A 12,792-nucleotide genomic window follows, 5' to 3' on the forward strand; every position below is an offset into this window, starting at 1 on the left:
AAAAGTTCCATTTTATTTTTCTTCATTCACTGGCCTGTTCAAATCTGTTCCAGCAGCCTAGTCTGTGATAAAACAATCATATTGTGTGTTATATAATGTCAGTCACAACTGCCTGCATTGACCTAAAACCATATAAATATACTCTCAGTGGGCTGCACACTGTTGTGACAAACTCCTGTGGAAACTGGTGAAACTTACTTAATAACAAGTCATATGCACAGTACTGATCTGAAAAACATACCAGAATAATCTATATATAACTCCTCACACATGATGATTTGTAGGAAATAGCTTGGACTTGCACATTTCGTCATGCTGTAGTATGAATCTTTACAAACATGGGGTAATATGCAGCTCTGTAATGGCTAATTTAACCCTAAATTGTCTTCATCGGTTTAAAGAGAGATATTCAGCTGACTATATTTTACCCACTGACTGACATATCACGAGCTGCTCAGCAAAACATGTGCTATACACACCCCCATCACAGTTAATGAAGCATACAGCTGGTGTAGTGAATGCAAATTCTCCTCACTTTGAAGGGAAAGACATGGATTTGACTATACATTTCAATCAAATGGAATGGTTAGATTGAATCCAGAGGATGCAGGGTTTGCTACACAGTAAATGTACCATAAAGGGATCTTTTTCAGATGCAAATAAAGGGGTGTATGCCCTTTACTGACAGTCCTGACCAATCGGAGCAAAGCACAGCAGTATTTGACAAAAAAGACATAGTAAACATATGCCACGATTGTGGGACACGCCATATACATTGTCTGGATTTCTATTCTACATTTGCTTATAATTTGGCTTGTTGTTTAAATAAAAGGTTTCATATTTCTTAAAATTAAAATCAAATTATGTTACTTGCCACGATGAATTCATACACGAATGTTGAAAACAACTTCTTTTTTCAGTAACACTTTAGTATAGGGACCAGTTCTCACTTTTAACTAGTTGTTTAATAGCATGCATATTAATAACAGATTGGCTGTTTAAAGAGCATATTCTGCATGACCATATTCTACATCTATAATTCTACCCAATACCTAAATTTAACAACTAATTTACTAGCAGTAGGAGTTTATTGATGGAAAGTCAGTTAATGGCTTGTTAATAGTGAGAACTGGCCCGTTGTATTTTAAAAAACCCCACTTTTAAAAAAGATTTTTTATATTTGTAAATATAACAAAGATGATTGGAGTTTTTACTTTCTAACTCCAAATTTCCAGTTACTAATTATTTGTAAAACGTACTATGAATTTATTAGTGAAAATTATTTCTACACCCTTTTTCCCCCTGTGTATTGTTTTCACAATTATTATTGCTAATAGTTATAGCTGTGTGTTTCAACTAATAACTCTTGGCATTGATTAAATTTAACTATTTTAATTCAAAGTAGAGGAAAATGAGAACATTATAGCAAAACCACAGAGTTACAGACATTTTAACAAAAAACACAACACTCTTTTCTTAAAAATATTATTGTCAATTTCCATACATTTCCTATTTCAAGAGAGCCTAAGTTAGAGAGCCTACGTGTAAGTGGGGAGAATCCTAAGATCTCATTTGTGTCTCTTTAGTTTCTTAATGACACTTACAATTCCATGGCGAAACACAGACTGGGAGAATCCAAAACACAGTAAATTTCCCAAACTGGACATTGAGCAGAATGTCATTGTGACAAATCTACTGGGATCAACCTTTTCAAAGAGGTCTGTTATGTAGAGGGAAGCAGCTGCTATAGTCCATAGGCTGCTGGGCAGAAAAAGGGCTGCCTGTACCATGCCAGTTACTGTCACCCTCATCTGGCTCTTCTGCTGAGGCTGGGAAAAAGATTCGCCACTCTGTCCCATCTTTTTCATATGTTCACGTAGATAAACAAAGGTTTTTCCCCAAGAGAATAATAATGTAAACAGCGGGCAGGTGCAATATAGCAAATATGTAAAATTGGACACGTGAAACAAATACAGGACTGAGTCTGAGTTTTCGAATGTTGATGTTTTGTTTAGTTTGGGTGAAGTGGAATTGTTTGGGACAGGCTCGAGCAAAAAATACATCACTGCTCCCAAAGACAAAGAAATCACAAGCACGATTTGATTCAGAGCGAAGCCGATATATATTATGGCATTAATATTCCTCTTAATCCACATGAAGACTGGATGTTGTTGAGGAACAATTGAAATGTAGTAGAAAATGCTGATCCAGGCATTGCAGGAGAAGTTGGCGCAGAAAAACTGATAAATCAAAGCTCTGGTTAGCGTTTGAAGCCAGAACGGTGCATCAAAAAGCAGCATAACTATGGTCATCACAGTCACCAGTTGTTGAAACGTTGAATTGAATAGCACCACAATTAACAAGAAGCACAGTGGATTGCGAAGCGTCACTCCGGCGACTGGTCTCATTAGGCAAAAAGAGAAGATGATGTTGAAAAAGGTTGCCGTGAGGCAAAGGGGACTGGAGAGCAAAGCATATAGCCATGGCTCCATCTTCACTGTCGCCTCAAATCAGTTGCTGATGGTCCTGAAAATGTCCTGCCCTTCCTGATACACCCACGCTTTTATTACAACAAATAAATGATATAAGGTCAAAGTAAAATAGGTTGGTAAATTAAATGTGGCTTGACGGCCAACCATAAACAAATGACACAAATTCTTACATGGATTAAAACAGAACCATCCCCAGGCTCATCGTCAAGTGTTACATAATCAGTGCAACTGTGAACATTACTTGAACAATATTATTAAACTACTTATAGCCAGCTTTATTTTATTGACCGCAAACTTTTCAATTTTAGATGTTTGGACTTTTTTAAGGGCTCCGTTCTTAAAGCAAAAGTTCACCCTAACATAGAAATTTGCTGAAAAAGTAACGTGAGTTGTTTCTACATCAGAATACATTTGCATTACATCACTTGCTCAGCAGCGGATGCTGAATGGGTGCCGTCAGTCCGAAACACTGATAAAAGCATGACAATAATCCACAAGTAATCCACGCGACTCCAGTTCTTGTGAAGTGAAAAGCTGCGTTTGTAATAGCAAAACAAATCCATCACTAGACAAAGGGGACTTGAACAAGTCTCTAAATAAGAAACACTAGGTCAGTATAGATTTCTGCTTGGTGGACAATAACAAAAACAGACTTTATTGAAAAAAGCACCCGAGCCATAAACCACATACTGGAAGGCAAGCCACCCACAATACTGCAGCATAGTGGTGAGTTGTGCACAAGTAAGCAATTCATTTATTTATTTATTTTTTTTTTTGCAGAAAATGTAATACCTTGGAAATGACAATGCTCATCACTAAAACCTTAAGACAATTTCCATCATCGTTAATCATCGTTCAGTTTTGCATATGGATGATGCAGCCGGGCTCCTGTATCAAAATGCTTAATTAACCGTGCAAACCTTTATGTGATATTTGCATTGGTAATGATGCTGCATATTATTTTTGAGTATCATCTTCATACAGGCAATTGCACTGGGTTAAATAAAAGGTCTACACACGCACAAAGATCCTTCAAATTACTCCTGGAAAAAAAATCTACAGACTAAACAAATCTTCAAAAGCCATCTGAATTATTAAATGACGTTTCAGTAATGAGTACTTAAAAATGTGGGACGGTAATGAAAAAAGTCTCTTTTTTTTATTAAACATGTATTTACAATATAGCTGTACATTTACATTCATACAAAACAGCCCCTAAAATAATTAATATCAATAGAGGTACAAAATAGTTTGAGAGAGAAATATATCAAAGGACACTTCAGTTTCCAAAGAGAAAGAGAAAGATCTGTCAGTCCAGTCCTACATAATACAACAATCTCTGTATTAGCTGGGAAAAAATAAAAAGAAATAATACAATGCCATGTACTGTACGAAGATTATGTTGTGTACTGGAGTAAAGAACAGTTAACACTTCTTGTGTTTATTTGATAGACTTTCAGGGAAGTGGTTGTTTGGTAGCACTTCATTTTACAGTTCTGTTCCACATGTACTTGCTATCTAGTTTTTATAGTAATTACAATAACTACAGTAGGTACTAACTCTGAACCTACTCCTCATCTTAACCTTACACCATGTAGTTATTTTATTACCTAGTACTTTCTTAAGTAAACACGATGCAAGTACACATACTGTAATATGAAGTGCAACCAAATCTTTCTTTCAGGCTCAATACTGATTTTGTATTACAGGCAAATATTAAAGGACTACCTGCTACAGTTACGACCTACTCAGAAGTGTGTGTGAAGATTCTCGGTTATCCAGATCACTGAAGGGTGTCTAGTGTAATTCTTGTCATTTAGATGCTGTGAACTGATGGTGGAGATTCAGTGGCATTTATGATTTTGAACAGGGATGGCAAAGACACCTGATATTATCATCTGTCTCCGGTGATCTGATCTACGATCTCCAAGATTATGGGATTTCAAAGGAATGGTTTCTGATTTCTAGTGGAATGTGCAATGTATTTTAGTCAAACTTTAAACACGCTTTTGTGTCACTTTATGTTAATGTCAAACCTCCAGAAACTCCAGATGATAATAGCAGATGTTAACATATCGTCAGATTGTCTCAGGGAGCGGAGGACGGCCTATGACACCAGCGACACCCCGGTTCACATCTGTGATAGTGATACACACTATACTATAGTGTTAACACAGCAAGGTAAAACGCCGGGAAATTCCCATCATCAGCTCACAACACGTGTCAAAATAGACACATATCCAGGTAACTAGAACAATTCAGTCAATCTACACTTACACGAAAAAGTTTGGTGTCAGTAAGATAAAAAAAAATGTTTTTGAAAGAAGCCTGTGCTCACCAAGGCTGCATTTATTTGATCAAAAATACAGCAAAAACATTATTGTTATGAAATGTCACTTTTGTATTATTTTAATATATTTTAAAATGCATTTTTCCTTATGGCAAAGCTGGATTTTCATTGTCACATGATACAGCATTTCATTTTAAAATGCTGATGTCATGCTTCTTAATATGGTTGTGGAAACTGTTATTCTCTGATAAATAAAAGATTAAAAACAGCATTTATTGAAAATAATATATATATATATATATATATATATATATATATATATACATATATATATATATATATATATATATATATATATATATTTTTTTTTTTTTTTTTTTTTCACTGTCACTTTTGATCAATTTAATGCACCTTGTCGGAATAAATGCATTAATAAAAAAAAATCTTACTGACTTTTTCGAATTTGTTCATTATCATTATGGCAGACATTTTACATAACACAGACAGGTAATGTTACATTAGGAAGCATGTTCAGTTCTACAAATGTTTCCGATCAAGTCACTTTACTGAATGGAGTTTGGTCTCTGTTAGCAGCTTCTTTGTGAAACTAAAATATTTCCCTAAAGGGTCATTTTTTTAATTGTCCTGCGTGTTTTCGCATGGACACATTTTATTCTTAGCTATGAGGCAGAGTAACGTAAAATACAAATTCAAGTTTGGACAGGCTACTGTCCTCGACCTGAAGCATTATATTACTTAAATAATGTACCAGGACTTCCTCTCACAATGTTGCCACTTTAAAGATGTTTCTGGCAACCTAAAAAAATTTCACAGGCTTAAAATATGTGTGTTTAGTTTGCTTTGTTAACAGTATGATTAACACTTCAGAATCTGCGTTCATGCACTAAAGATGACACTCCATTTTAGTTTCTATCCAGAGGGCATATTATTGAATTAATACAAACACCTCCTAACACACCACTCACATCCCATAAATAACCTAAGGTTGAATAATCCAACACTTGGGGCAAGCACTGTGAAAACTACAAGCTACTACTTACACAGATCAGAAGATTCCACTGTTCCCAAAATCTCCAACTAACCCTCCTTACTGGATAGAAAGGGCCTCACGACACGTTTGCTGAAGGAGACACGGGAGGAACTGATAGCTGAACCGAACGCTATGAGACTGTCTATCAGATGTAGTACTCTTGCATGCTGTCTCTCATTGAATTGTGAAGGTGAAACTCTGCCCTGTAAGCAGCTTCAAGGCTACGTTGGTGTTCCTTTTCTTGGAGTCTTGCAGTTCTTTGCGCTTGTCGATGTTGGTAAAGGAAACGAGTCATCACTGCCAGCACACAGAGGGTACTGAAGACCGCAGCTGTCACCACACCTGCGAATCACAACGGACAATCAACTTATAAAGTGTTTTCAATTGGAAATGGGAGCATTCACACAGAACTCATTCTTGCATTTATAAAAAAGTACAATGGAGCAAACCGTAATTTGTCAAGGCCTTTTTGGTTTTTTAAAAAGTTGAACTCTTTTTGAGATAAAAGGCAAAAAAAAAGTTTCAGGTTTGCACAAAAGAGTATAAAAATGATCAAAGTGTAAATTTTGGAGCTTTGGTGTTGCTGATTTTACATTTAAAAGATGTTTCTACTCATTTTTTAGTCGAGCACCCATTTGAGACCATTTGCGTGCTTTTGCTTGCTCTTTATGGACTACAATTTAGAAAATGATTAAAAGGGTTGCATGTGTTAAATACAAGTTCCGTTTAATAATAAAATAAAATAAAAACAGAGAGTGAATGCAACACTCCCACAGTCTGACACATTCTACAAACTCTATTTCTCATTTAATGGAAAATTTATGCTGCCAACAAATAACTAACAGTGAACAATCCCTTGTGACAGTTTCAATGGAGATTTTATTACCATGAGTTACTGTGCACAACAAATTACCAATACAAAGTCATTACCCATTTCTGAAATAAAGAGAGCAAAAAGGAAAGATGAACATAAACAATATGTGTGATAGTGAAAGCTCATTTCATACTTCACTGACTGTTACGAATGAAACAATGAAGCAGACTGAGGTGGTAAAACAAACCTCCGATTACAGCTGAATCAGGCTGGCTGTCGTCTTCGTGATGCTCGTTATCTTTTCCCACCTCCTCTCCATGATCTACACAAAGGTGACACATGCATCACACAGAAACACCATTTAAACCGTCAAGAGATATACGGGCAAGATGCAGTTGTTTTACATTTTACATTTCTGTTTTTCACAATGCTTATTACGCTTCCTTTTCACTGCATCTTTTTTTTATAAATATCTAGAATGTTCAAAAGTTATTTCTGTTTCTAAATCTATTCATTTTAGTAACAATGTAGATTAGTGCTGTGGTTGCGTGGCAACTCTTGTAAATGTTTTTTTTTTAATTCTGCATAGATCACCTTATTCTCATAAAAACAAATATTTCTTAGATTAATGATGTCTTGTGCATTTTTATGTTTTTTTCCAATAATATTATAACAAATATTATAAGCCAGATGGAAAAAAAAACATTAATGCTCAGTACATTTTTAAAGAAATCATTGAAAGTATATATAATGGCAGATAAAAATAAATACAAACTATTATGGTTCCTATATAAAATCACAAGTTCCATATTACATTCCATGCTCAGTGCAACTATTTCTTAAAAGCGCTCAATTTATAAATTGCATCTATTTTTCTCATAACTTAGCCACAGGGCGTCTTTATTATGCCTAGAATAACTAAAAAGCCACATGAGCCAATCAAAACACAAAAGCACACCAGGTGTGTGCGATGCATGTGCCATTTCATTAAAGCAAACCTGTGACCCACTGTTATCACAATAACCACAGTGAATTACAACTGGGATAAATTTCCTACCCAACACATATTGTGATGCCCATTCTTTTCAAATTGATGTTTAAATCGTGTATATGATATGTCCAACAACATTCAACACTAAAAATACTCCTTAAATTGTACAGCAGTGAAATGCTATGCATAAATAATGCACTCAATTCTCAAATAGCTTAATTATTTTTGTATTCATTTCCAAGAACTTACCCTGACGAGATACAGAGGTTGAAAGGTCAGCTAATGCTCCGCAATTTGATTCCAGTAAATGTCCACGTATGCTGACTAGAGAGCTCCCTCGGTTCAATAACGCCGCTTTCAGTGGAGCAACATGGTTGTACTGGACAGATGAGAAGCAACCAATGAAGCCTTTGGACCCAGCTTGAGCTACCTCATCATCCAAGACATCACTTCCTGTTTGGAAAAAGAAAAGCATGCATGTCAGAGCTTTTTGTCATACGTATTAACAGTAATTACTCATCAAAAACACTGCATACAGCTTTAGTGAGCATTTATATCAAAAGCTCCAATTACAGAAAGGCAGGAATACGCAAAGTTTCAATGGTTTTACACCCTGGATATTTCAGACACAAGCTCAATCCTGCTCATTCACCGTTAATACACGTGCTTCATGACTGGTAGACACTTTGGAAGACTGAAAAAAAGATAAAAGGTTTTAAACAGTCAGCCTTCATTGTTGAATCACACTTTTCTAATGTCAGGAAAGAGGAAATTTCAGACCCATCAAGCATCATGACAGGTTCTAAAAAAGGCATGGCGCTGTAGCGGGAGAACTCCACATTACAGATAACAAAGAAAAAAAATATTTCTTTGCCACTTTCCCCTCGTCAAAGTATTCGAGTAGAGCCCTTGTAAAACAAAAACAATTATATTCCTTACCTGTGACTTTTCCCAAGGTCAGTGACTTCATAGAGTTAAATGCTGCATCATATGAAAGGGTGTACTTCTTATTTTCATGGTCAACCTGAGAACAATGAAGAACAATTGAGACAATTGAAGAATACATGAGAAATTGCTTAGAATATGACAAAATTATAATAAGCTATTTAAAGAGTCATCTAAGGGCTGGACTGTAGCTGATCCAATAGTCATTGTACTAAACAGGCTATTTTTTTCACTGCTCTGTGTTTTGATCTCACGTTTCAAACAAATTCAGTGTAAACACACACGTCTATGCATGTTTCATGTATGTATAGAAATACAACACCTGAACAAACACATCCTTTCCCTCCCGCTGGATGTGAACTCTATGCAGCCGTCCATCTGCCAGACTGCTCAAGATGGGGCTGAACACATCCGGTCTCTTCTCTTTATGCAGTTGGTACCAGATCTGTAAACTCCCTGAGAGGACCAGATCGATGCATTAACATATTTGGCAAAAGTTTCTTATAGGAGTAGGCAAGGATGAATGATTCTGTTGGGAGCATGTTGTAAATCACTGTAAAAAAAAATCCATTTTATTATACATGTGGTGCTTGGATTAGTCAAGCAAAAATTAAAACCATGTAACTCCAGTCATGGTGAATTATGTATGTTCCAATACAATTGTGAGTCATCCTGTAGCGTTCTTACAGAGCTCAGCAGATGGACTTCACAGCTCTATCTCCCAAGAAGAGTCTTGCATAAGTCTATGAGACAACACGTTTATATATAGACTATGTATAACCTTAGCAGCTGCTCTAAAATGTATAAATATTAATTCCCTGGCAGTCTCTAGCCGTTACTTTGTATTGAATTTGTCAATACACATTTATTTGTCCCTCCTACGCACATATAGTGCAGATAAAGGGTCAAGGTGTAGGTCGTGCTGAAATTCCCTCACAAAGTTGTTACAGTTATATTTCAGACATCTCTTCACTTTCTTTGTACGCCAAGGATTACTGCACTTAACACTTTTTGTCGATTTTTCTAAAAAGCATTGTGTGATTGGATTTAGCTCAACAAGAGTGTGGGTGGTACTATTATGTAGGAATGAGTGTTGCACAATAAAAATCCATATTTTGGTAAGCTGGGTGAAGGCATGATTGATCTTAAAAGCACAGCTCTTCACTCAGATCTGTGTTTCAAATGTGTAAGATATTCTTTCTTCCATGGAACACAAAGCTCATGCTGCTCGTTTTGGTGCAATAAAATGAATGGTAGCCTAACATAACGAAAAATATCAGCTGTCCATATGTTTTTTGTACTACATCCTTGTGTAGATATAAATATATATTTTATATTGTCAGTTTTTTTTTTCATTAGATTCAGTCTACATTCAGTTTGGTACAGTATATTCTGAGGAAAAAAGAATGCACTGGTGAGCTCAGCAACATAAAAAGGCCTGGACATCCACAGAGACAACAGTGGTGGATGATCAGGAAATCCTCTCCATGGTAAAGAAACTCTTTTACAACATCCAGCACAGAGAAGAACACTCTTGAGGAGGTAGGTACTGCCAAGACTTCACTAGAGCAAGTAAAAAGAATTCACCACAAGGTGCAAACAAGGCCAGATTAGACATTGCCAAAAAAAAAAAAACACCTATAAAAGGAAGACCATTCTGCAAAAGCATTTTTTGGATGGCTGAAATTAAAATAAACCTATACCAGAATGACAGGAAGAAAAAAAAAAAGCTTAAGGCTTTTAACAGCTTGTTATTCAAAGTATACAACATCATCTATGAAACATGGTGGAGCAGTGTGATGTCGTGAGCTTGCATGGCTTCCTGGGGTTTATTGATGACGTGACCAGATTCAGATTGAGCCAAATGCAGCAAAGCTGACTGGACGACAATGACCCAAATCAGACAGAAAAAGCAACCCAGGAGTTTCTGAAGGTAAAAAGTTGAATTAGCCTGCAATGGCAAAGAGTCCTGATCTTAACCTGACTGAGCATGCATTTTACTTGCTAAAGAGAAAAATAAAGAAGAAAGACCCACAAACACGCAATAACTGATATCAGCTCTATTTACAGCATATAAATTTTACAGCTCACGAAATGTGTGTGTGTGTGTGTGTGTGTGTGTGTGTGTGAATATTTCCATTTAGTTTTAATTTACGTTTATTTTACTTTTAGTATTCTTGTCATTGTGCAGTTTGACACATTGGTCGCCACTTACTTTCAAATTATATAAAAGAGAAGTATACTGCCCTGACAACTCCACAATACCATATGGGTTTGGAATGACATGAGAATTAATAAATGATGATGATGATGATGATATTTTTATTTTTGAGGAAAAAATACGTGATTTTACGAGATTTTCTTTTAATGCAAGCCTGCAGAAAAGCATAAAATTAACAGCTTTGGTTATATAACAATGTCTTATCTAGTTTGGGCTGTTAATGTTTTGCTAGTTAATTGTGATTTACTATGATTCTAGCACCTCTAGTGATCTACAAGGCTGTAAAACTGACAGTTTAAGATCCAAATGAGCAGGATTAATCAATGGCCTTGTGGCCTAAATCTAATTAGAGAAGAACACAATCAGAGACCTATAACTTTTTATGTTTCTTTAAATTTAATCTCGCAGTACAGCATTCCAGATAATGGGGGACGTAGGTAATTCATTAACTGCTGCAATATCCCTATTATAGACATATAAACCTTTCATAAACTAATGCCATCAAGCATTGAGAATAATATAGGGTTGAAAAGCCGTCTCACCGTTCCGAGCTAAAATGATGGCCACGTACTGCTGGCTGAGGGTGTTGACTGTGAGCAGCATGGCAGGACTCTGTGTGGTCTGGAAACTCAGTGCCATGTTGTCTCTGGTCTTGCTGTACTGAGAAGGGACAGACAGCACTGCGGCCGACCGGTTCTGTATGACAGAGAACGGCTCCTGAAAAATGTAGGTGACCGACGCTCCTCTTTCAAAGGACACGGACACCTCTGTGGACATAAAAAAGACCAGATGGATATTGCCACATGCTATAAATCTAATCGAAGTACACATTAGTTTTATTTAAACACTTAGAACAAGGGGTATGTGACTCTCGCTAATGCATACATTTATAACAATGTATTCTACAAACGACCGCCATACATAATTTAGCAGACAATAAAAATCCCTACAAGCAATTGCTCAACACTTTGATCACTTTTTCAAAACTTTTCAGAGTGAGCACAACTATTTGGGCTTTCTGGGCCAAACTGTAGATTATTTTTTAATGCTTTGGCAAAGTATTATCTCTTTTTAAACTGTTAAACTTAAAATAATCAAAATTATAATAAAGCAAAGTGGTAAATTTCTACAGTAAAACCATATTTAAATATACTCAAATAATAAAAAGTTGCACAAAAGGGGACAGACTTTAGAACAATGTGTACTGTGATGTAAACATGAACCACGTAACACTGAACTGAATTCAGTATGAGCGCTGTCGTTCTTGTTTAGTACAGATATTTTACAAAAAAAATTGTCACTATCTACTTGCTTATTAGCATGCCTATTAATAACATATTGGCTGTTTTTCAATACTCACAATACACATATAATGCATAACCATATTACAGTATACATCCCTAATCCTTAACCCAATACCAAAACTAAACCATCTTAATAACTATTAATACGCAGCACAGATTCATAGGTTATTGAATTATCTTAGTAAATAGCCAGAATTGAACCTTAAAATAACCTTTGTGGGGTTATGGAAGAATGACAATGATTACAGACATATGTATGAAGTGTTTTAGTAGTAGTTTTAGTGCATGAATGTGAAATGAACTACTGTGCCAGACTGATTAAAAAGCAACTGTGTGAAGAGTTTTGAAAAAGTACTGAGAAATGTGTCCTAGTGCTTGTAAAAATTGGAAAATAATTGGAAAAATAAAATCTGTGAAGGCAAATTCTGAGTGTCAAAGTTAAACCTTTTAGGTTGGCTAGACGTTTTAATCTCAAAGTTTAAATGCTGGTCAACAAGTCGGCAAGAAACATCATTTGCAAGGCATTTTTCAGCAATATGAAACATTTTCAGGAGAAACATGAAAAAGGCAGAGACAGACAGAACATACAGAGGTGACAGACAGAAAGACAAAGAACACACAGAGAAGATGAAAAATGGAGATATTAAACATTCCCAATATCATAATACATCAATGACTATTGCA

General features: G+C 35.8%; 2 protein-coding genes across 2 annotated transcripts in view; both read right to left on the reverse strand.

Moving 5' to 3' along the window:
* Window positions 1-1,538: 1,538 nt before the first annotated feature.
* On the reverse strand, window positions 1,539-3,421 carry LOC122351673 (taste receptor type 2 member 60). The gene has a single exon (XM_043248889.1). The coding sequence runs from the start codon at window positions 2,490-2,492 to the stop codon at window positions 1,569-1,571; it is 924 nt and encodes a 307-aa protein (XP_043104824.1). The 5' UTR covers window positions 2,493-3,421; the 3' UTR covers window positions 1,539-1,568.
* Window positions 3,422-3,624: 203 nt separating this feature from the next.
* cntnap5a (contactin associated protein family member 5a) overlaps window positions 3,625-12,792 on the reverse strand; it is a 59,267-nt gene continuing 50,099 nt past the window's right edge. Inside the window, exons 19-24 of the mRNA XM_043248888.1 lie at window positions 11,347-11,571; window positions 8,906-9,039; window positions 8,578-8,662; window positions 7,888-8,091; window positions 6,895-6,969; window positions 3,625-6,175 (exon numbers count right to left, since the gene is read on the reverse strand). Coding sequence (XP_043104823.1) covers window positions 5,979-6,175; window positions 6,895-6,969; window positions 7,888-8,091; window positions 8,578-8,662; window positions 8,906-9,039; window positions 11,347-11,571 — 920 coding nt within the window. The 3' untranslated portion in view covers window positions 3,625-5,978. The remainder of the gene's footprint in view (window positions 6,176-6,894; window positions 6,970-7,887; window positions 8,092-8,577; window positions 8,663-8,905; window positions 9,040-11,346; window positions 11,572-12,792) is intronic.

The sequence above is a fragment of the Puntigrus tetrazona genome, chromosome 9 (genome assembly GCF_018831695.1).
Source record: "Puntigrus tetrazona isolate hp1 chromosome 9, ASM1883169v1, whole genome shotgun sequence".
Taxonomy (NCBI): Eukaryota; Metazoa; Chordata; class Actinopteri; order Cypriniformes; family Cyprinidae; genus Puntigrus; species Puntigrus tetrazona.

Coding starts and splice junctions, on each gene's coding strand:
- LOC122351673 (XM_043248889.1), bottom strand. CDS start 2,492: ATGGAGCCATGGCTATATGCTTTGCTCTCCAGTCCCCTTTGCCTCACG.